Source organism: Cricetulus griseus, chromosome 4, assembly GCF_003668045.3.
Source record: "Cricetulus griseus strain 17A/GY chromosome 4, alternate assembly CriGri-PICRH-1.0, whole genome shotgun sequence".
Lineage (NCBI taxonomy): Eukaryota > Metazoa > Chordata > Mammalia > Rodentia > Cricetidae > Cricetulus > Cricetulus griseus.
The window spans coordinates 92,794,363-92,818,879 of NC_048597.1; the positions used below are offsets into that span (position 1 = coordinate 92,794,363).

General features: G+C 51.9%; 1 protein-coding gene across 1 annotated transcript in view; it reads right to left on the minus strand.

Moving 5' to 3' along the window:
* Kiaa1671 (KIAA1671 ortholog) overlaps positions 1–22,766 on the minus strand; it is a 91,269-nt gene extending 68,503 nt beyond the window's left edge. The window contains exons 1-4 of the mRNA XM_035443494.1: positions 21,250–22,766; positions 18,951–19,038; positions 13,928–16,555; positions 6,967–7,101 (exon numbers count right to left, since the gene is read on the minus strand). Of these exons, the coding sequence (XP_035299385.1) occupies positions 6,967–7,101; positions 13,928–16,555; positions 18,951–19,038; positions 21,250–22,766 (4,368 nt within the window). The remainder of the gene's footprint in view (positions 1–6,966; positions 7,102–13,927; positions 16,556–18,950; positions 19,039–21,249) is intronic.
* Positions 22,767–24,517: the final 1,751 nt, after the last annotated feature.

The window sequence follows — 24,517 nt, forward strand, 5'->3', positions numbered from 1 at the left end:
ACGAACTGGCCTTTGCTTTGAAAAATGGCTCCCAGGTGTTAGTGGGTTTGAACACCTGGTCCCTCCAGGTGCTCTTGAGCTTGAATACTAGGTTCCCCAGATGATGGCGCTGTTCTACAAGGTCGTGGGACCTTTGGCATGTGGGTTCAGCTGGCCAGCAGGCCTTGAAGGTCACATCTGCCTCTAGCTCCAATATTTCCTGTCTATGGCTGTGAAGTAAAGAGCCCTAGCCAATGGCTCCGACTGCCATGGATGGGGCCACTCTGACCACCAAGCCTTTTCTCTCAGAAGTCATGAGCTAAAACAAACCTTTCTTCCAGACTATAGTTGTTGCTGACAGGTATTTTGCTCACAGCAACAATAAGTCAGTATTAACAAATAACACAAATGGGCTGACAAAACATAATGGGGGTGACGGTGTGACCCCTAATGTGGAAACCACCCATGAGTCCATCAGTCTATAAATGGCGGGATAAATGAGACGTTTATATAACACAATATTATTCAGCCATAAGAAATGAACAAAGTACTTGTTCATGACATTGCATGCAGAAAACTCGAAAGCATTCCTAGTGGGGAAAGCCAATCCCAAAAGATTCTGTTAGGCCATCCCATCTGTGTGGGCTTTGGGGTACAGGCAGGTGTGTGTGTGTGTGTGTGTGTGTGTGTGTGTCTCATCAGATACGCAGCTGAACCAGGGTTAGCAAATACTTGACACTAGGTTTTCTGCCTTCCCTGACCCATGCAGACATCACTAATGGATTATAGCATCATCTCCCATGGCTCAGTATGTATGGTCCCCAAGTCCTTAGGCATGGCTCATCAACTGGAGTTGACTCTTGGGATAAATCTGTTTTCCACCCTGGCTCAACAGGAAACAGGAGCTGGAATCAGCAATCTTCCACAACATTTTGAGGTCTCATCTCAAGCTCTCCACAAAACACTGCCAAACAGCGTTAGGAGGTGTAGAAGGGGAGGCACCCAGGTACAGCCACTAAAAGCCATGTCCTGCACATATGCAGCCCGACTCCCCAGCAATGTGACAGCTCAGGCGTACAATGACCGCCACCCACCAAGAGGTAAGAAGAGGAATACATCAAGATCAGGAATTGCCCCAAAGTGGAACAGACCAAAATGCAGGTTCCCAACAGAGCAGAACATAGGACAGAAGGCAGGGGACAAGCCCTCACTGTGGCCACTACAGCGTGTCTGCAGACTCACAACCCGGCACTACCTTGGGGTGTGCTGGAGGTGGGGTTCACTACAGGAAACGCTCTTGTGTTTGTTAGCAATGAGCAGGCCTACAGCTACACTGTACATCTGCAGAGCAGCTAGGCCAGGACTGGACACTAGTTAGAAGTTGTTTGCACAACCAGTAAGGAATCCTGGCCCTGTGGGCTAAGATGAAATGGAGGCACTGGAGAGATAGCTCAGTGGTGTTTATTGCTATTGCAAAGGACTAGAGTTTGGGTCCCGGCACCCAAGTGAGGCAGCTCACAACTGCATGGAACTCCAGTTCAAGAAGGCTTTGGTGGCCTCTTCAGGCACTGCACTCATGTGCAAATACCCCGCCCCCATACACATATTTTTAAAAATATAAATCACTTTTCTTAAAGAATGGGATGTAGTAGGCCTGGCATCCTGGATCACCGGTGTCAGAGTACACCCTCTACCACCCTTCCACTGCCTCTCACGTGTAATCTGGCATGGAAGTTTCCAGGCAGGATAGTGAGGATGATTTTGATGAGCAAGTCTCTCTACAACCACGCCCCTTCTTCTGACTCGCCATCAGCTCCACACTGATTAGGTGGACACCCCATGCTGGTCATGTAATGTCACCCATGAAAGACACCCACATGCCTGGACCTCCTCCCATCAGAGGCCATCGTGCCTGCAACCTGTCTCTGCCCACCAGGGAGGCGTGCCCAAGTGTTCAAGGCCCTAACAGGGCAGCTTGCTGAGCAGAGCAGGTGCACCTAGATTCCTGAGAACAGGTGGCCACTGGCTCTGGGCCCCTGAGAGCCCACAAAGCCCTGGGGGCATTGCTCGTGGTGAAACATGAGGAGCCCAGTCACCTCCCTGCTACAGGGGAGTGGACTACAGGCCAAGGCTCACCCAGACTTCACTGCTTCTACACTGTGTGTCCTTGTGCCAGCCACCTCCCTTCCTTGAGCCTCAGGTTAGCATCTCTAAACTTGGGTTATCCCTGGAACCCTGGATTGAGAACTCCCTTAGAAAAGGGCCAGGTCGGCCGGGCAGTGGTGGCACACGCCTTTAATACCAGTGCTTGGGAGGCAGAGACAGGCAGATCTCTGTGAGCTGAAAGGCAGCCTGGTTTACTGAGGGAGTTCCAGGACAGCCTCCAAAAGCTACAAGAAACTGTCTCAAGAAAGAAAGAAAGAAAGAAAGAGAGAGAGAGAGAGAGAGAGGGAGAGGGAGGGGAGGGAGGGAGGGAGGGAGGGAGGGAAGATCCAGGTCACATGCTGAGCAACACTTGGGTTGACTTCTAGCTTCCACATGTGTGCCCCCACACCCACACACAGACACACTGAACTACTTAGCTACCTAGTGATGACTAGTCTTGGCTGCCAACTTGACTGCATCTAGAACTAACTAAAACCCAAGCAGCTGGGCACATCTGTGAGGGATTTTTCTTAATTAAATCATTTGAAGTGGGAAGAAAGGCCTACTTTAAATCCGATCTTTTGGGGTGGGAAGACACATCTTTAACCTGGGCCATACCTTCTGCTGCAGCCTGTCTATATAAGGACACAGAAAAAGGAGGCTTGCTCTCTTTGCTGCTTGCTCTCCTTTTTTTTTTGCTGGCAAGTCCATTCCTTCACTGGCATTAGAGTCTACTTCTTTGGGATTCCAGCATGTTAAAGACCAGCAAAGACATCCGGCCTCATGGACTGAACAACTACTGGATTCTTGGGCCTTCCATCAGAAGACAGCCATTGTTGGACAAGCTGGACCACAGCCTGAGAGCCATTCTAATGAATCCCATATGCATGCATGCATACATACACACACACACACACACACACACACACACACACACACACACACGTCTGAGAGATCCACTCTTTAAGTTCTGTTCCTCTGGAGAACCCTGACTAATACAACCCTTATCCTGCAATCAAGGGTCACTCTCTCCACACTTGGGCTCCAATGATGATATCTTATTCATCATTGTTATCACCATCATAATCTTCAAACCAAAGAAGTCCCAGGACCTTTGCCCCTGCCTGAAACTCTCCTCTGATTCTTCCACAGGCTCCACTGTTGGTCACTCCCTCAAAGCAGCCCTTGCTGACCACCTGACAAGAAGCAGCCCCCACACATCCCCCTACCCCTCCCACATCCCTCTACCCCCACCCCATCCTCACCCAGCTCCCTACTCCACAGCGCTCACTAACATCCAGAAGTCTCTTTTCTGAGCCTGGCTAATGATCAAGTATCTGGTTCCCACACTGGCACAAGCCTTAGAAGCACCACATCTGCCTGGTCCACTACTGTCACTCAACAGTCTAAAGAATGAAGGCTCCCAAACAGGTTCCGATGGGTGGATGAGTGGGTGGAAAAATAAACACAGCTATCATACTGAGTGTCTGACTACTTGTTCCTAGTCTAGAAATGAAAGCAAATTTGGAGTTTCACATAAATTAATAAGTCAGGCAGGATATATGTGTGGGATGGATGGTGGATGGCTGGACGGATGAGTGATGGACAGATGGATGGAGGGGTGGGTGGATGCATGCATATGTGAATGGGTGATCATTAGGAACAAGGATGAACACAAAACAGTGTTCCGAACAGTACAGAACCTCTGACACAGCTGGCAGCATGGGGTCACCTCTAGCAGACAAATCTTCGTGTGGCTAGTTCAATCCAGAAAGGAACTGTGATCAGCTCCAGTTGAAGTCGCTGTCCCTAGCCCTCTTCACCCAAGAGTGAAAAAGACAGGAGGCGGCCCATGCTGGTGGGTGCTGACCTCACAAGGCAGGGTGTGCTCAACCCGGCTACCACTGGTGTCCACCCCTCATGTCCCTACGCCCAGTGTGCCTAGTGCATCACCCTGGCTCACTCACTCAGGCATAGCAGGTTACTGCAGGCTCCTGACTGCCTGTCCCTGCAATCCAGCCTGGCCTCACCTCTTTGAGGCCTGCTCCCACAGCAGACTGGCCCTTAAAAGTTGACTAAATCCCCAGACATGCCCCAGTACCCCCTGTACTACAGACCCCAAGAAGGGAGTTTCTGAGCTTTGAAATCACACAGTGGACACATGAGGAAATGAGCACATGGCTAAATAAGCCAGGAAGTGCTGGCTCGTGTTTGGTCATGAGGAGGCCATTCTTGGACTTTCCAGAGGTCCATGCCACTGTGGGAACCCTATAAGTGCTGACTTATGACCTCACGGTCACAGGAGGGGCTGCTGGGTAAACTGTGCCCTAGGCCAGGGTCCACACTGAGTCATCATGCTCTATAACCCCTAGGAGACCATAAGCCATGGGCAGAAGGGTGCCCCACCTGTGGGAGGGTTCACCACAGGACAAGGAAAAGACATTCCCCACCCAGGCCTCAACTGAACTCCTAAGGCTGGGGACATTTTCCTTCAGCAGTAGGACAGCTTGCAGGAATAGACAACAGCAGTGACAGCAGCAAGCAGCTGTTCTGCAGCTGGCTGTGCCAGCACCCATTGTGGGTAGAGCAGAGTGGCCTGCCTCCCTCCACCCTACCGGGCAGCCAGTAGGAAGTCCCATGACTGGCAGCAGTGGGAGTGGCCACACAGATTCACTGACTCAATGAGCCCTGGGGATCCCAGGCTGCTTAAGAGTGAGACACACAGAACAACCCACAGACAACCTTGGCTGAGCCCCAAGCTGAGTCCCAGGACTCTGAAGGGGCTATGATGACAGGGAGGTGGCAGGAGCTGGAGAGGGAGCAAGGTGAGTACTGACAGCCTGCCCAGCACAGTCTTGGGGGAAGAGTGGTTCAAGTCCCAGGCAACACATGTGGGCCCTTGTTGTAGCTCTCCTTAATGCTGTGTGGCCTGAGGCAGGTGACTGAGCTCCTCTGAGCCTTGCTTTTCTTTTCAGCAGGATGGAGTTTATTTACCCTGAAACAATCGAGATATGTGAACCCAGATGAATAAGCAACAGTGTGAAGTTATGAACAAATGAGGACAAACAGCCAATGTACATGAGAGTCCCCCGACCATCTCAGGTGACAGTTGTGTAACTGTCACCTGGAAGGCCATCCTAATCAAGTTGAATGCTCTCTGTGGGCCTCAGTTTCTCCACTTCTTCAGGATGAAGAAAGGGAGGAGGAGGAGAGGAGAGGACAGCGAGGGAGGAGGAAAGGGACCTCCAAGCCTAAGAACTAATGAGAAGTTATCATTTGCTCTGAGACCAGACCAGCTCTGCCCCAACAGAACTCCAAACTGAGTCCCCAGAGACCAAGGCAGCTGAGCTGGTCTTTCACTTCAGATGCTCCAGGTCTGTGTGTCCATCACAGGCTGTGGGAGGAGTCAAGAAGGGGTGGGCACTGCTGCCCCCTTGTGGTTGCTTCCTAACACTGCAGGCATGAGACCAAAGAGAGCCCAGTCCTGCAGGTTGGGTCCGGCCTGCAAGCGAGGAAGTCCCAGAGGCCTCACTCAGGCCAGGCACAGGGGCCCCAGAGCCAGATAGAGGAGGCAAGGCAAGCCACCCAGGACTCCTGGGACAAAGGTTCCTCAATGACATAGAGGAAAGAGGAGGAGTCTGCAGCCAGGGAGGACTCCGGCAGGCCAGGAACTATAAATGCTTCCACACCTTTTCTCCCCATAACCTTTGCCTTCACCAGCACACACAGAAGTTCACACTAGATCAGATTAAGGGAGGCTGTGCCACCTGAGAGGGACTGGAGACAAGGGTATCTGAGGAGGAAGGTCAAGTGTCACACGCCTGTACAACTGCCAGAGGCACTCAGTGGATATCCCACCAGGCCCAAGACCAGCACCCTCTGACCATGTGACTCCACCCCACAATAACAGCAAATACCCCCATTTTATAGCTAAGGACACCAAGACTCTGAGAAGGGAAGTCTCTCCCTAGACCATAGTGGTGGAAGGGAATATGAGGTGGAACTCAAGCCACCCTGCTCAACAGCCACCCTGGGCCACGCCCACCAGGGACCTTCTGAGCAAGGAGAAAACTCAGTCCATTTACAGATAGCACAGACATCATCAAAATCACCAGAGCCGCCTGGGTGGCTCCCAGGGTCAAGGGCTTCCCAAGAAGCATGGTCCTTTTCTCTAGTCCTTCCTAAGCCAGCATGAAGCCCGAGAGAGGAAGGGACAGCCACAGAGACACAGCCAACAACCTGCAGCCAGGTGGTGCGGCGGCATGTCCACTGGGTACTCAGAACCAGGCAAAGCCCCTCTTGTGCCACCTCCTCGGAGCCTACACCAGCCATGTGAAGTGGGGGTTCTCATCTCCCCACTGTATGGACAGGAACAGAGGACACATGTGTATGGTGACCATGGTCTCCAAGTCTGGAATGGCTTTCTACAGCCTCCTAATGTCCCTCATGGGGTATATTTTTCTCTGGACTGACTCCCTCAGGATTCAACTACATCCTCAAACTGGCGCCAACAACAGGAGTCACTAACCCGGCTTTCCCCGCAGAGAAAAATCAAAAGGCACAGACACTAAACTCTCAAAAATCTCAAGGCTGTTGAAAAGACACGGTGCTGCAACTTGAACCCAAGACTCCCATCAACATCCATTGGCCAGCTGTTGAGTTACAGCACCACCTGGTGCCAAAAATCCAAAAGCTACAAGGGTTTCCCCAGCACAGAGGGTCTGGGAACCCAGTCCCCAGCCGGTCACCCATTCTCAGCCTGAACCCTCCACACATCCACAGAAATCTTCCAACACAGATGACACCCGCAAGTCCCTCTCCAGCCATGCAACTGCCACTCACCACAAAGGGACCGCTCCTCTTGTCCTTGCAAAAGCTGTGACTTCGCCTGGGGACAGAGGCAACAGGGGATACCTGTCGGAGAGGCTGCTGGCCGTCCTGCAGACATTCCCCCTGCTCCAGGTTCTGCAGAGACACCTGAGACAGAGAGCACAGGAAATGGATTTTAGTGAGAGCCCTTCACGTACAGGATAGGTATTATTCTGGGGATAAATACAAAACCACCAGAAACCCCCCACCGTCATGGTATCTAGGTATCAGGTCTTGGGCCCAAGTGGCCCAGCTTCACAGCTGCGGGACATCAAGCAATTCTTTAACCCCCCTGACCTCAACTGTAGGGGCAGAAACAAGAGTAAACAGAAAGAGGCACTGGCTCAGAACCTGCAAGACATAGTCTAGCCACCAGGGGGCAGTGTGCCTGGCTCATGTGCCTAGTCCACTGGGCCTCCAGCCTGCCAGCCCCACCATTGCCCACAGTGATCCTGTGGTCCTAGTTTGAACATTCTTCCTTGCACCCAAACACACCCTGGGAAACAACAGGAAGAAGGAAAAGCCCAAGGGTATGCAGTCTGAATCCTGCAGTGTTTTCCTCTCTGAGGAACCCATCACAACCTAGCAAACTCAGGAGTCCAGGAAGTTTTACACAAGCACACTCCACACAGATAAGCCAGGAGGCCCAGAGAGGGCAGGTACCTGGTTGCCAACACACAGCATCAGGAAGGGCAAGGCTAGCCCCTTTCCTCCCATCCCCCTGCTCGACTCCTTAGCCCCACCCTCTCCAGCTTGCCTTCCCTTCCTGGCTACTTTCTTGAATTCCTTCAACACCCTAACCCTGCACTGAGCCTTCTCTTCTGATACTGTGCCCTGTCTGCTGGGTTCATTTCCATGACCCCACCCCACCCCTGTGGCATTAGATAAATCCCACCCACATTTCACTCTGCCCTGTCGGTGTTGGGACCCAGTCTGGAAGGTCAATCAACACCCAACAAAAAGTATAAAATGTATTGAACTGAGGTGAGGAATGGCAAGGAATTCCCAGGCTGATACTTTTTTATCTTCAAACAGACCCTTTGTCCTGAAGTTGAAGGGCTCCTGTGGCAGCAGTGGACATGAACACAACTTCCTGAGGGAAACTGTGGGGTAGATTACACATCAGACTCTTTTGCTATTGTAAATATTAATTAACCATAAAATTAAGTAAATTCCTGTACACCAAAAACAAAAACAAAACAAAAGCAAACAAACCAAACTTCATACCCTGGTCCAAAACCAACTCAAACAAAGATCTTAATGGAGAAGCTGGAAGCAGAGAACTTAGAAGGAAGCAAGGACACCAATCTCCACAGCCTCGCACGACACAGAAAACACAGGAACAAAAGAGAAAAAGAGTGGCTAGAGAGAGAGCAAAGTGGTTAAGAGTACTGGCTGCTCTTCCAGAGGTCCTGAGTTCTATTCCCAGCACCCACATGGTGGCTCACAACCATCTGTAATGAGATCTGGCGGCCTCCTCTGGCCTGCAGGCATACATGCAGACAGAACACTGCACATAATAAATAAATAAATCTTAAAAGGCAAAAAAAAAAAAGAGAGAGAGCCGGGCGTTGGTGGCGAACGCCTTTAATCCCAGCACTCTGGAGGCAGAGGCAGGTGTATCTCTGTGAGTTCGAGACCAGCCTGGTCTACAAGAGCTAGTTCCAGGACAGCCTCCAAAGCCCCAGAGAAACCCTGTCTCGAAAAACCAAGAGAGAGAGAGAGAGAGAGAGAGAGAGAGAGAGAGAGAGAGAGAGAGAGAAAGACTTAGTCAAACTGGAAAATGCATGTACTTAAAGGACACCATGAAGAGAGTGAAGGATCCACTCACAGAAACGAAGAGAGATTCCTCAAATTATTTGTCTCGCACTCACACAACATATAAAGAGCAATGGCAACTCAACAACAAGGAAACAAGTCAACAGAAAATGGAGCAGGAGCCAAACAGTAATTACTCCAAAGAATTATGCCAACAGCCAAGTGAGCACAGGATGCCAGGCTAAGGAGAATCATTAGGAGCAGAGAGCCACAGCCACCAAGTCCTCAGCTTGCCCAGATGACGAGCAGATGAGGGTGGCTTATAAAGAGCAGAACTTCCTGGGGGTGACACAGGCAGTCCCCGGCATGGACTGTGTCTGGATGTGCTGCAGGGTGCTGCACTGTGCCCTTGAATGGCACAACTGTCACGAAGCTGCATCTTGAGGCAGAAAGAACACTGCTGAAGGGCACCCTCCACAGAGCCCCCCCCCCCCCGATTCCCCAGGACAAGACCACCTGTGCCGTATGTCTCCCACCTCCTCCCCCAGTCCTGGCTGGCCTGGGTCTCTCCTGTCCCTCACAGGGCCCCTTTCCAGTATGTTCCCCATCCTCCGGCACCCTCTTCTGCCTGCCAGGACCTGCCAGGTCCTGGGTGACCTCACTTGCTCACTGGCTTCAGGTTGCTTGTACCTATTCAGCCACTAGAATGTTCTACAGAACCAACACAGTCATGTGAGCTTGAACATGGCCAGGGTGACAGAGAAATTAGGTTTGAATCTAATTTAAACTAATTAACACACAAACAGTACCTGCCACACTGCCTGGGAGTCAAGGAGCTTCAAATATGGGTGGTTCTATTCTTCTTCTGCCATCCTCCTGCCTCAGCTACCAGAATGATGCTTCACCATGCCTAGCTAGAACACTCCTTTTTCCCCTTATAACTGAATAGTATTCCACTATAGGGCTACACTATGTTTTATCTTCCCAAGGACCTTTCCCTGAGACAGGATCGCACACAGTCCAGGGTGGATCTCTGGAAGATGAACTCCTGATCCAGGCACATGTCACCACGCCTGGCCGGCACTTTTATCACATGTGCTCTATAAGCAAAGAGCAGGGCAGGGACACTGTGCAGAAGTCCAGGCTCTAAGAGGCATTATATGATCTTTAATGTGCATTTATTATTGCTGCCTGTCCGTGACATGAGAGGGCGGGAGCATGTGTGTCACGGCACATGTGGAGGTCAGGAGTCCATTCTCTTCTTCTACCTTTACAAGGGTCTCGAGGATCAAATCCAGGTGGCCAGGCTTGTAAAAAGGGACCTTTACCCCACTGAGTCACCTCACCAGCCCCTTTTTATTTTATGTTTATTTTCAGGTTGGGGGTGGTACACAGGAAAGTCAGAACAGAGCTCTGTACAGTCAGTTCTGGCCTCCCATCATGGGGAATAGAACTTGGGTCCTCAAGCTTACCCACGCCACAGGATTTTAAAAGCAGGTGCAGGCTGTGGGGTCAGCAGAGTCCTCAGCTTCCAGAGTTACCTACTGTGTCACACCCTACACCAGAGACTTTAGCCTAACTGGTCTGGGATAGGGCTGGGCCTGGATGCCATGATGAACTCTCGGTTTTGTACCCAGCTGTCACCGAGTGTCAAAACCCTTTCTCCCACAGGAAGGGATGAAAACAAACCAGACTAAGCTTCCTCATCCCTGTGGTCTCTGAAAGCTATTGCAAAAGAGTTGGGGCCATAAAAGAACCCAAGCCATCCCTGAGAGTGGAGGAGAATGATGCTGCTGGGGAGGGGTGAGGTAGAGTTCAGCATTTCTATCCTGAAAGCGCACTTGAGGTCAAGCTAAACTACTAAAGTAAATGAAATACTATCACCTGGCCCTAGACAGAATTTTCATAAATGTTAAGTAAAAAAGAAAGAGAGCTGGGCCTGGCAGTGTAGGCCAATAACCTCAGCTACTGGAGGGTAAGGGAGAGGAGGGGAGGGGAATGGAGAGCCCTGAGGCAGGAGCATTGCAAATTCAAGACTTGCTGGCCAAAGAATGAGTAAAGGCCAGCCTGTTGCATACATGGCCAGAACCCGAGGCCTCACTCATGTGCCAGGCAAGTGCTGTGCCACTGAATCGAACCACCGGGCCTCTTTTTACTTTTCATTTTGACACAGGGTCTTGCTAAATTGCCAAGGCTGGCTTTAAACTCCTGTAGACCAGCTGGACCTGAAGACCAGCTGGACCTGAACTTCTGATTCTCCTGTAGGGGGAGTAGTAAGTTTGGGGGTGTGTATGTGTGATGTATGTATGTGGGGAAGTAGTATGTGTGGTGTGTGTGTGTGTGAGTGTGTGTGTGTGTGTGTGTGTGTGAGTGTGTGTGGGGGGGGGGAGTAGTATGTTTGGGGTATGGGTATGGTGTTTGGTGTGTGTGTGAGCATGCCCATGGAATATTCCTACCTCCTGAGACACACAGTGAAGTCCCAAGGCCGCAAATGTCCTTACCAACCACACGGGAGGAAACACTCCCTTCTCTCCCTGCCCCTGTGAGGTTTGTATATTTTAACGTTTTGAGTACCCCTGTGGCTTCCTGTTTTCACTCATTTGCTTGTTTTTGTTTAAGATCAAGAACCAGAGTGAGATGGACAGCAAGTGCAGGTAAGGGGCAGGAGGGGCAGGACTGAAGACAGCCTGTGCTACAAGACCCTGACCCCAAAGCCAACAAAACGAAGGCCTTCCCGAGGAAGAGAAGGGAGAAGCAGGAAGCTGGTCTCTCCATCCCTCAGCCTTGAGAAAGCTGATCCCTGACAACCAGCCCTCCTGGGGCCTGGGCACTCCACAGCCCTGGCTCTCCTGTTGCCAGCCAGACTGAAGTGCCAGTGAGCTGAGGAAGTGTCACATTCCACAGCTCTTCCCCACAGGCTGCTCCAGCCGTTAGAGGGAGGGTGAGCTGGGTAGCCCTCACAGAAGCACACAGCCTGCTGAAGCCTACAGCTCCCCACAGCAGGGCTTAAGGTGGGGATCTGTCGTCAGTCCTGAGTGGTGTGGGCACAGGAGGCACCAGAGGCATGAGGAAGTTCCATGGCAAGCATGGAAGGTTCACAGTGGCACTTGGCAAGTTCCCCAGGAGAGACACAGGTTCGAAACCCCATCCCCCCACACTCCTCACCATAACTCAGGAATTCTCAACTGGTGGCCTCCCCTGACTTCCCTCACAGCCCCCTTTGCACAGGGGGGCTAGCGGCCCTGCAGGCTAGACCCCTGGAGTTCCTCTCCCACAGGGTTAGGGATGAGAAACTTTGCTGCAATCTTCGGTTGTGCTGTACTTTGAAGACACCATGACCTGAAACTCCAGGATAACATGGAAGGGAACTCTAAGAAGGAGCCAGTCATGGGCTGAGGCTTCACAGTGGCAGGAACTGTGGGAAATAAGTCTCTCTTCCAGAAAGCATCCAGACTCTGGTGTCTTGTTACAGCAAAAAACATTGTGCCAGCTAGGCTGCTGCCTCCAGCTGAATCAGTAAACAAAGGCTATGTGGGGCTACAGGCCTCTGTCCCTTCTGTGGCCATCGCAGCGCACACGCACACACACACACACACACACACACACACACACACACACACACACCCTGCTCACCCATCAGTGTCTCCTCAGACACTGGCTGAATTCAATGCCTCCCTGGCTCACTCTTCCAGCAGCTCACTGAGCATCATGTAACTTCCTGGCCTTGGGTTCCAGGGCCCCATCACCGAACCGAGGCAAAAATCTCCCCAAGGGCTGTGCTGGGCTTCAGATTTCCTCCCTGCTTTTACCACAGTGGCCATCATCTCATAGGCATCTGACCAGATCTGGGCTCAAGCATCTTTAGCCTTTTGCTATGTGACCTGTAAATAGGTTGCTTAGTCTTTCTGAGCCCTGTTTTTGTGTTTTGTGTTTTTCTACCTATGTCATGCCTGTAGCAGACCTTGGCAGCTCCCTAATACTCCGGACACTCAAAATGTGAGCTGGTGGAAAGCTGGTCCCACTGTGTGTATGTCCTACTGTGTGCAGATGGCCTTGCTGTCCAATAAGAATGGTGAAGTCTCACACTCAAAGCCCCAGACACAGGCTTAGAGAACAACAGGAGGAAGTAGAAAATGCAGTTATGGCCCTCTGATCCTTGACCTGGTCAACTCAGTTGTGTGATGGGCTTCCCAGAGGTTCCCAGGGCACCAAGTCTCAGTTGCTCACACTGGTATCAAATTTCTTGTCACTTCCCAGTCCCCAGCCAGTCAGTCCTTTCGACACCAAAGACAGGCCCTGACTCTGGGGGAACCCAGAGCTGGGGTGTGCCATCTCGTAAGACTCGGTGGACATCTTACAATCATTCACTCACACGCCACAGATTTTCTGGAAGCTCACATTGTTGCTGGCTCTGGTGAAGACAGCGGGGAAGTTGGCATAGAGCAGGCGCTCCACAATGCTAACACAAAATGCTTACTCTCGTCCCCATCCTGGGCTGAGTTTTCAATCCATAACCCATAGTCAAGCAGACAGAGCAGGGGACTAGCTTGGGTGGGATGGAGTGACATTTTCTAACAAACCATCTTGTTTCACGGTAAATTCCACCTGAAAATGTGAATTTCTCTGAGTAAATGATGTCACTTTCTCAACATTGTCACAGGACAAAATGGCCAGGAGTTGGGGCTAAGTACTAGCTTTGCATGCTCTGCCCAGTAAAAGAAGGGAAGGGAAGGGAAGATAAAGGAGAAAACAGAAAACCTGAAGAGCCTGAAAGCAAACACGCACACACCTGTCCTGACGGTTTGCCTGAATGTTCTGCTCTCCATCACTGCCTAGAACAGTGCCCTAGGCCTGCCTCCATTCAGTCACACACCTACACACACAGCCCATGACATCTGAGCTGTGTCATAAACAGCATTAAAAATTAAAATGACAGGCCAGGCAGTAATCCCAGTACTCTGGGAGGCAGAGGCAAGTGGGTCTCTGTGAAGTTCAAGACCAGCCTGGTCTACAGAGTGAGTTCCAGGACAACTAGGACTACACGGAGAAACCCTGTCTTGAAAACCAAATAAATAAATAAACAAGCAAACGAATGAATAGATGAATGAATGAATGAATGAATGAATGAACTAACAAATGAATAAAATGACAGAATTGAAAGTACCTCTTTACTCGCCTTAGGGCCATCTGACTTCCTCGCCTCCTTTCGGCAGGGCCCTGATGTGGCCTTGGGAGTCTCAGCCGGCAGAGTTGGCTTCCCTCTGGGCTGTTCTCGTCTCCGCTGCCTGGCATCCTGCATGATGGACAGGCCCTCCAGGACCCTGGCTGGTGGGCCCTTCTCTGAGCAGGCCCTCTTGATGACCAGTGGTGCCCAAACACAGTCATGTGGAGGGTTTCCCCGCTGCACCCCATTGCCCTCTACCCCCTGACCAGTGGATCTCTTTGGCATCCCTTTCTTCTGGTCAGAGGGAGGTGACCTGGGGCAGATTCTGTCCTCGATGCCTGGTTCCTGGGACTTGGCTGGGCCTTGCTTACACTTTGCTTCCTGGTGCTCACTGGAGGAGGACTTGCTTTCAAACTCAGTGATGCCTGTGGACTTTCTCCTGGAGCCAGTGGGGACAGGGGAGAGTGAGGGACAGTTTTCCGCAAAAGCTGAGTGTGGTGGTGCCCACAGTGGCAGGCCAGACTTGGTGGTCATGGCTGCCCCTAGGGACTCTGTCGGCTGCTTGCTAGGGCCAGGGGACTGGGGAGTTTTCACAGAGGCCCCTGCTTGTTTCCCAACACTATCTGATCGGGGAGCTTCCTTCAGGCTCCTCCGCCGCCACTCTGCCTCCTTGGGCCAACCTGATCTCTCCTGAGGAGAGCCACTGGACTCCACAGGAGGACTGTCCCTCTGTTCCTGGGCCTTGCTGGGGACTCTGCTTGAGTGCTCTTTGTACTCAGCCATCAGAGCATCAATGTCAAGGACCCCAGACCTGTAGCCATCTCTCATCTTCCCTGGGAACGTCTCGCTGATCACCTCTGTTCTCCTTCTAACTAGGAGACTTTTGGGGCGCCTCAGGACTGGGGAGGTTTGTGGGGCATCTACTCCTGAGGATGCCCTGATCCTGCTGTCCTTCAAGGTGCCATCTTCTGAGACTCGATGAGTCCCCAGAGCATCCACATCAATGACTCTGTCCCTGGAAGGATCCAGAGTCCTGTCCCCAACAGATGATGGCTGATCTGTGGCCTTCGGGTATTTTGGAAGGCTCTTTACTTCTTCATATTCTCTCCCCTTAGCCCAGCCCTTACTGCTGGCAGGAGCCCACAGCTCTTCGTGGCTAGGAGAAGTCACAGTAGACACAAAAGAGCGAGGTGACAGAGGGGGAGCCATTCTCCTAGAAGGTTCTGAAACATTTTCAGGGCCTGGCTTAACCACACTCTTGGTCTTTTGAATATCAGGAATCTGATAAGTGACCGCAAAGAAAGTTGCACTGGGTTCAGTAGATGGCCCCGGCTTCTCCACTGGATAAGTCACCTCCCGAGTTTGTGTCTGGTGGTAGGACAATGGAGGTCTCTTTAAGGCACAAGATGGGGAGGTCACATCACCTGCAAGTCTCTGTTGCCTTTTGGAAGTGTTCTCTGGAGTGAGGAGGCTGAATTCGTCAAACTTCACATCGTGGGGCAGAGTCCGCCGCCTCCACCTGTCCATTCTCGGCTCCGAAGTGTTGGATCTCCTCATTCTGACTTCGGGCTGGAACGCCTGGGCCGGTCTTGGGTTATCCTCATAGGCAACTTCAAGGGAACTTTTCGGCAGAGACAATGAGTCCTCCCTCCATACAAGGGAGTCACCAGGCTCAGTGGTGGCCCTGGATGGAGGATTTGAAGAGCAATCCCAGGATGGACCCCTTTGGGGGCCACTAAGATCTTTGCTAACCACAGAGGTGCTGTGCCAGCTTGCCACCACCCCTTCTCCTGTCCATTTGGAGGATGGGCAACCATCCCCAAATCCATCCCTTGGCTGTTGACAGTCAAGCTTTGGTCCACTGGCCTCCTGACCCCGAGCTTCCCATATTGAACTTGCCCTTTGGATGGTACCCCCATGAGCCTGCAGAGCATACTCCAGGTAAGCAGGGCTGATCTCCTGGGACAGCTGCTGGCCCTGCAGTGAGAGCCGGGGTCTGGCACTGCGCAGCGTCACGGCCTTCTCCTCAGGCACCCTGGAAACTGCTTCGCTGTGTGCTCGCTCCCCTGAGGCATGAACAATGTCATACTTGGGCTGGATCCTCTGGGACACAGGGGGACTTTCTAGATGCCTCAGGACAGAGTGACCATTGTGCCCTTCTCCCATGGGGTGTGTCTCCGGGACAGATGTGGGATACTGTCTTGGCTCTACATCTACAGCTCGTCCCAGCATCCCCTGGTCAGCATGCTCAGACCACCTGGAGCTGTCTCTCTTGTTCATCACTGCTGGAGGGTCCTTCCCTAGCCAATAGCCTTTCTCAGGCCTGGGTTTAGGATCTTGGATGTCAGTCACATCATGAGGGGGTATAGGTGAGAGACAATTGCCTGCCTGGTCAACCACTGTGTGTCTCTCCACATGATGCTCAAATACTGTGGCCCACACCTTCTGAAAGCTCCCATCACCTTCTGGACTGACTTCAGAAGGGCCTGGGTCTCCCATTGAGTGTGCACGTTGACACCTGTCAGGATCTTCCTGGTCAGAGGCATTTTTGGGTTCCATCTGCCTAGACTTCTGGGGCACCCCAGACTTCCAGGGACTTTTTGCAGCCGGAGCTCCATCCAAGCCATGCCCTTCCTTAGGCTGAAAAAAATAACCAAAAACCACATTAGGATTTGAAATGGGCAGGAACTGGAGAGGTGGGTAAAGTGGCTGCCCTGTTAAAGCAGCAAGGTGCCTTTCAGATGGCTCAACCCAGAAAGCACCTGATGCCTGGCCTGGTGACCTGAGTTCTGTCCCTAGAATGGAGGCTGGGAGGGCGGGTGCTGTAAATCGGCATCTGGCCACATGCCAGTGTACACATATTCCCTCCACACAGTAATAAAAAAAGGTTAAATTTTGTTTAATTAAAAAAAATTCCAGCAAGACACTATAAAATGTTTGCATTATGAAGACACATTCATCTGTGTGCACATGCACACACGTGGAGACCAAAGGTCAATATCAGTGTCTTCCTCAGTTGTTCTTCACCCGATTTAACAGGTTCTCCACAGAACCTGGAGCTCACCAATTCAGCTAGGCTGGCTAGCCAACAAGCCCCAGGAATCTCTGTGTCTCCACAACCTCAGCTATAGAACTGCAGGAGTTCCACTACACTCGGCTTTTTCATGGGTGTGGGATTTGAACTCAGGTCCTCAGGCTCAAACAGCAAACACTATACCCACCAAGCCATCTCCCAACCCCCACCTTAAAACACTAAAGGCTGAAGAGTGTAGACAAGTAGACAAACAGGTGTCTCCGCAGGAACATTGGAGGGGGTGACTCTGAGGCAATGCTGCCAGCTTACTGTGACTGACTGGTTTGTGGGGACAAGGTTTTGCTAAGTATCCCAGGCTACACCATCAAGGGTTCCTTCCCATTTTGTTATTTTACCACAATATTTTAGAAATCAGCACATCTCTTACAGAGATGATCCCTGGTTGTATGTAAAGTGGGGACTCATTAATGTTTTCTTTCTTGAGAGTTTCTGAATAGTCGAAATTAGCAGAGAAACCCAATGCCCCTGAAGCCAAGCCCTGAGATATAAGGGCAGCCCATACCAAGCCCCAGCCTTCCAAAACCCTTGCTGCATGGCTGGGGTCTCTATGGTACCATCAGGGTGGCCTTCACTGCACGTCAGTGGAGTGGGGAAGGAGAGGGAGAGAGTTACAGATTTGCTCATTAATGTTCACAACAGCTTCATTCCCTTGTTTTAGGTGTGTGTATGTGTGCACACACAGGTATGCATGTGCTTTTGTATTCAAGCTGGCCTAGAACTCATAACCCTCCTGCTGCAGCCTCCTGAGCACTGGGTTCACAGGCGTGTAACATGTAACACCACACCCGGGCACAGCTTCATTTCTAATGGCTCAAACTGCAAACCATTCCAGTGCCAGCCAAAGAATGATAGCAAAGTCTACTGAGGTCCACCTCTGGGATGGAATAGAAACACAGTGATAAAAAGGGCTAAAACCTGACCAATCTCAGAACAACAGGATTCTAAGTGAAGAGATAAGGGCGGAGTAAACAAGCCCATGACTGTGGCTAGCTCAATTGGTCTGAAAATCTAAGAGGTGGAAACCAGTCTCTACGGAGAGAAAGCTGAGGTAGGCTGCTTGGGGGAAGGAAGGCTGGAGGCATCAGAGAGGCAGGGGTGGTGTCTGGGTGCAGTATAGATGTTCACCACCCTTGTGTGGCAACGCTGCATGGGAAGACGAGGGTGGAAGCTCGGCCACTTGGGCACTTTAAGTCTGTGTTCTTTATGACTATCAACTGCACCTCAGCAAAGATGTGTCAAAAGGAAATAAAATAGTAAGACCAGAGAGAGTGTCAATCACAAACCAGTTACATGAGCACCTGACTGGGAGCTTTTTCCTATGAGCCAGAGCACAGAGAAATGGCTTTTGGCACCTGAACCACTTCTGTTTGTTTATTTGGGTTTGGGTTTTTTTGAGTCAGGGTTTCTCTGTGGCTTTGGAGGCTGTCCTGGAACTAGCTCTTGTAGACCAGGCTGGTCTCGAACTCACAGAGATCCGCCTGCCTCTGCCTCCCAAGTGCTGGGATTAAAGGCATGCGCCACCACGGCCCGGCGTCTGAACCGATTCTGTTATGGGGTGGTGAGCCAAGGGGAAGATCTCAAAGAGGGAACCAGGCAAAGTTTCTCCCAAGTTTTTGTGTTTTTGAGACCACCCTGGCTGGTCTCAAACGCACAGAGATCTGCCTGCCTCTGCCTCCCAGGGGCTTGAATAAAGCCACTTAAAAACGGGTGTTCTAATTTTTGCATAGAAAAAATAAATAAATAAATAAATAAATAAATAAATAAATAAATACCCGACAGCCACTTCTGTGCACAGCCTTCAGCTCCCAGGGAAGCAAGAAATCATAGCCCATGGTGTCAGGGACTCTAATATGCCAGCGGCAGGGATGACAAGATTCTGATGCTCTGTGCCCGGACCTGGCAGGTCACTAGCTTCTCCTAGATGGTGAAGGGCACACTTACCTTTTCTCTCCTCTCCCCAGGGAGCTCACCACTGAACACAGCACATTTCTCAAACCCGACCTCATTGCTTGAAGGTGACCGTGAGAACCTGTGACAAAGATGGGAGTTACACACAGCAGAATGACAAGCCTTGACTCCCCAAAGCCTACATTGCCCTCGGCTTGGGTCCCAGGAAGGCTTTGAGAAAGGTCGTGTCATTTATAGTCACAGAAGGCACGGGGACCTGCTGGGAAGGGTGTACCTCAGGCAGAGCATGTCTTGGTAGAAAGAGCCCACCACCGGGGAGAAGCAGCAGGTGCCTAGGTGCTGCTCCCAGCTCCACTCCCTCCTTGTGGGAGCCCCAGTGGCCTGTGGCCTCACTTGAGCCTCTATTTCCTCATCTATAAAGCAGGGATAATTAACGCCTACCACCCTTTTTTATAGGGCAGACATAAGAGGCAAGCCATACCCTAATAACTTTGTGAAGGCGTTTAGGGAAGGCTGAAGGAGCCCCAGGCGGGATAATTAATGGTTCTTAGCAACTGTGGGCACAACATTCACCCACCACCCAGGAGCAGCCACGAGACCTGGGACCCGGGGGCGGTGGGTCCTCATGTCAAGTGTGGACACAGGTTTGCTTCTGCCTCTCTGGGCCTCAGTTTCCCTACTTATAAAAGGGAAGGAAGAGGAGGTTCGAATCTTTTCATCCCTATCATGCTCTGTGTAGCACATGCCTGAACATGAGGCATGACTTGTCTATACAGTGTTTAGGGTTCAGAGCTGGGGACTTGAGAATAAAGAGAAAGAAAAGGAAAGACTAAAGGAAAGGAAAAGGGTGGAGGAGTTCCAAAACATCTGAGCCTGATCCCCACCAGGCAATCCACACTGCTGGGAGGGAGGCCATGAGCGTTCCTAATCTCAGAGACCCAGCTTCCTCATCTTCCATGTCACATAATCACGTGGCTCCTCCCAGGCACCAGGATAGCACAGTGAGATCTCTGCTGTTTCAGTTTGGGAATATCTCTTCCAAAAATCTCCTAACATATAAACCAGTGAACCAGCACCCCCTGAGGCGTGTTGTGAGATGGCTCAGGGGGTAAAGGCATTTGTTGCCAAGTCTGATGACTTGGGTTTCATTCCCTGGACCCAAAGAATTCACGTTGGTCCCTGGCTGCACCAGCTACCAGGGCCTTGAGTTCACCCTCGTGGAAGCATGTAGAGTACTGAGGAGGGTGGATCCCGCCTTGTAACATCTCCCTGCTTCGGCCACAGTGGAAAACAACAAGGCTGGAGGTGTGGGAGGTGTTGTGTGGTACTCTAAGTGTTGGCAATGACCTCAGTTGATGACTCTGTGCACTGAGGGCTACCAGGCTGAGGGCTCCTCTGTGAGGACACTGCCCACATCCCTTCAGAGTTTCTCTCTTATCTGATGGAAGGTCCTGGTGGAATTTTGGTTCTAGTCCCAGATCTATGGAGGCAGAATCAAGAGGACATGGAGTTCAAGGTTATCCTAAGCTACCTAGAGAATTTGAGACAGCCTGGGCTACATTAGACAGTGGCCCTGGTCATCTAGGATGTTGGCTTTATTTTTCAATATATTCATGGATGTTGAGGCCTAATCTCTATATGTGTGTATGTGTGTGTGAGACAGAGAGAGAGAAAGTGTGTGTGTATATGTGAGAGAGAGAGAGAAAGAGAGAGATGAAGAGCGTGTGTGAGAGAGAAAGAGAACTTGTGAATATCTCTTCCAAAAATCTCCCAACATATAAACCAGTGAGAGAGAGAATGAGAGAGGGAGTGTGTGTGTGGGTGTGTGTGTGTGTGTGTGTGAGAGAGAGAGAGAGACAGACAGACAGACAGACAGACAGACAGACAGACAGACAGAGAGAGGGAGATGCTAGGGATATAACCCAGAGCCTTGCATATGCTGAGTGGGTACTCTGTCACTGAGACACACGCTATCCCTGCTCCTCTAATCTAAAAGGCAGTCTGACCCTGGGGACAGCTTAGCCACGGAACCAGGCTGAGCTGGAACTGATCCAGCTTCACTACAGCACCTCACCTTCTCACCTCATTTCCCACTGTGCCCCCATGGTGAGTACCAACTGAGCCCAGCGCTAGGGATGTCCAGACCCTCTTCTCACCTCTGTCTGAGAGCAATCATTACCATTCTCACCTCCCCTCAGGGCAGTGGTGGAATAGGTGTGTGGGTGTTGGGCTAGCCTTGAGCTTGTATGTAGTTATTGGGCTAGCCTTGGGCTCGTCAGTGGGTATCGAGGCAGCCTGAGGCTGAGCGAGGTTCTGGAATGTGTCCACTTACGGTTTGGTCAAATCTGCAGGCAACGACTGCCCCTGTGATGCCCTTCTCCTGACCTCCGGCTTCGTCCCTGCCCTCTCCACAGTCCAGCCTTTGATCAGAGCCTGAACATTCACACCAGCTCTCTCAGGCTCTGGCATTGTGGACTGGGACTCCGGGGTCACAGGCGAGGGCTCGGACACCACTGCCAAGGCTGCAGCACTGCCTTCCTCAAACAGGCTGAGGCGCTTCCTGATGCTCCTGGCAGACTTCCTCTCCATCCCTGCAGGAGCCTCCTGGTCAGACACTCCACCCTTGACCTGGGCCAGCCCCAGGCCTCTTCCTGGCCTGAGCAAAGGGGGCTCCAGCACCTTCTCTGACTGCTGATCTGGCTTTTCCTCAACCTGGAGACTCTGATCATCTCCAGGGATGACCCTGGCCCTTGGAGTCCTGGGACTGTTTGTATCTGTCTGCTTAAGAAGAACCTTCTCCCTCCGTGCATGGAGCCTCTTGGCCACCTCCTGGAAGTCTGAATCTGGGTCCTGAGGGGTGGTGTTCATGCAGGCAGGACCCTCTACATCAGCCCTGCGCTCCATGCTGGTCCTCTCTGGGCCCTGGGGCTCTGTTACAGTCTGCTCACCGGCCACCTTCCTCAGCAACGTCTCTCTGCTCTCAAACGCAGCCGTCAGGTCCATAGACAGAGGCCTGGGTTTCCTCACCCATGTCTTCTCCGGAGGTGTAGGGGGAACTTTGCCCATGACTGCCACTCCACCTGGGCCTGGTTTGGGGGGCTGCAGGTAGTCGCTGAACACTGCTGACATGGGCCGTCTCTTGGGGTGAGGCTTGGCCTCTGGAGCCTGGCCAGCGGGGTCCTCCACACTGTGGGCCTTTGGCAAAGGTTGGGCTCGGCCTGCCTCCTCCTGGGATACAGCAGACCCAGCATCCTGTGACAGGGAGGTTGGTCGGGGCAGAGTCACTGGGGGCTTTCGAGTAGGGAGGGCAGGCTTGGCAGCCACCTCAGGCCTGGCACTTAAGGGAGATACCTGGGCTGCTCGGGAGCTAGACTCCAGGCTCCTCTCACTGGTTCCTTTGCCCAGGCTGGGTCCAGCTTTGGTCGTTTCAAAGAAGCCCATGGTACTGGGGCCAGACCTCAGGAACGTGGCCTTGTTAGGTACAGACGGGCCATTCTGCAGGGTCTCCCCACTGTCTGCCTCCTGACCAGCTAAGCTCGGCATCCTTCTGGCCAGGACCTCTTTGGCCTCCTTCTTGTCGGTCTCAGCTGAAGGACAGGACTGGGTGGTACCAGGAGCCTTCTTCTCAAGGACCTGCTCCTTAAGAAAAGGTTTAGGAGCAATGGGCAGAGGGAACAGGTGGGTCCGTAGGGGGCTTTTAGCTCTTAGGAGCCTAGTGGAGGGAGCCCCAGGGACGTCCCCAGTCTGGCAAAAGTAGGTCCTCTTCAGGGCTTCCTCCCTGCTGATGTCACCAAGGCCCGGCCCCGCCCTCAGGGATGCGATAGAGCCAACTTCGACCCTCGTCACCATGGTTACGGATGTAGCTCCATGAGGATTAAGCACACCAGAAACGAGGAAGCAACTGCTTAAAAAAAAATTTTAAACAGTAAATTTAGCAAAGCGTATTTGTAGGACTCAGAGTGAGGGTCTGGGGTAATGAGACCCAGAGACCTTAGCCCCAGAGCCCCAGATCCTAATCTCACCGGGCAAGCTCCAGATGCACAGCCATCCTGCTGGGCCCTGGAAAGGCACAGACAGTGACCTTCTGTTCAGAGAAGTCAGGCAAAGCCCTGTGGTCTGAGGCCTTACCTGGCTCAGCCAGTCTGGAGGCAGCTCCAGCAAACCCAGGATGATTACCCAGCAGAGAGAGAGTAAATAACCATCCTCGACTCACACAGCCACGCAAAGCAGGAGGCTCTGGAAATTCTGATAGTGAGGGGCCACGGAACCCTGCCAGCTGCCTCTCCCCATCTCCCCAAGTGCTAATAAAAAACAAAGTCCTTGGGAGTTTTGTTTTGTTTTATTTTCACTCAACCGACTGTTTTCTGTTTGCTATTGGTTTTGCTGTTGAACAACTGTTTATGCCGGCTTCCTTGTTTGTTTTGGTTGTTGGTTTTGCAGTGGTGAGAACTGAACCCAGGGCTTCATGCATGCTGCACATTCTCCATGCTGCACCAGACCCAGCCCCTTAGAGTCGTGGCTAGGATGAGGGCTTATTGTTGAGAGGCCTAGCAACGCCAAGTGCATCTGCTACTCTACCCATGTACCACATCCTCCCTGCAGGCAGGGTCTCACTTCCCAGTGGCCTGGATGCCACTAGCCTGACTTGCTCAGCTTTGAGATCTGCCCTCAGGCAGGAGCACCTGAATCCTCCAGCAGCTCAGAGAGGTGGGGATGGTAGAAGAAAATAGGCCCAGAGAAGTCCCCAATTGGTTTCACTCAGCTAGAACCAGGCCTCCCGTCCTGGCCCATTATGCCTGGTCTTTTTTGTTGTTGTTTGGCTGACCTCGAATTCGCTACCTAGCCAAGATTGACCCTGAGCTCCCCAGTGTCCTCCCTCCACCCACCAGGTGCTGTGATTACAGGTGAGAGCCACACTGTTGAGTTTCAGCCCTGCCTCTGTAAAATACAGCTTTTCTAGCTTGTCTCTAATCCTCAAAGAATCCTAAGAGTCTCCCTGCTCTTGACCCTCCCTGCTTCGGCTATGATAGCCGGCCCTTCCTAACTACCCCAGATATGGCCCAGCTTCTCCAGGTGATCAGAAGGGAGACAGTGTCCTGATTAACCAAGGACCTCCCAGGCCTTGTGTGGCTCCTTCACTGCAGGGAATGAAAGCAGACAGATTTGGCATTTTTCTCCTCATTACACACCCCATGGACTAACAGATTCCACTGAGAATATGGTCTCCACTCAGCTGGGAGCAGAATGGAGATTTGGGAGACCTAAGAGTCTGCCGTTTTCAATATGAACAGTCCCCAGGCATGCCCTAAAGTCTCATTCCCACTCCAAACCAGGGACGCTCACTTTAGAGTCTCGGTGGGCTCTCAAAGCCCATTCTACAACTCACACCCAGCCAGGACTTGGGACACTGACAGTGCACAAAGGACAGACGGAAAATTCCCCAGCAACCTCACCTTCCCAACACCCAGCCCCCAGCTCAGCACCCACTTACCTAGGCTGTCAAGTCCTGAGGGAAGGACACAGGACCACCTGGGAATGCCAGCGGGGTCACAGTTCATGATGAATGGGCCGTCCACTCATGCCCATGGCAGAAGCGGCAG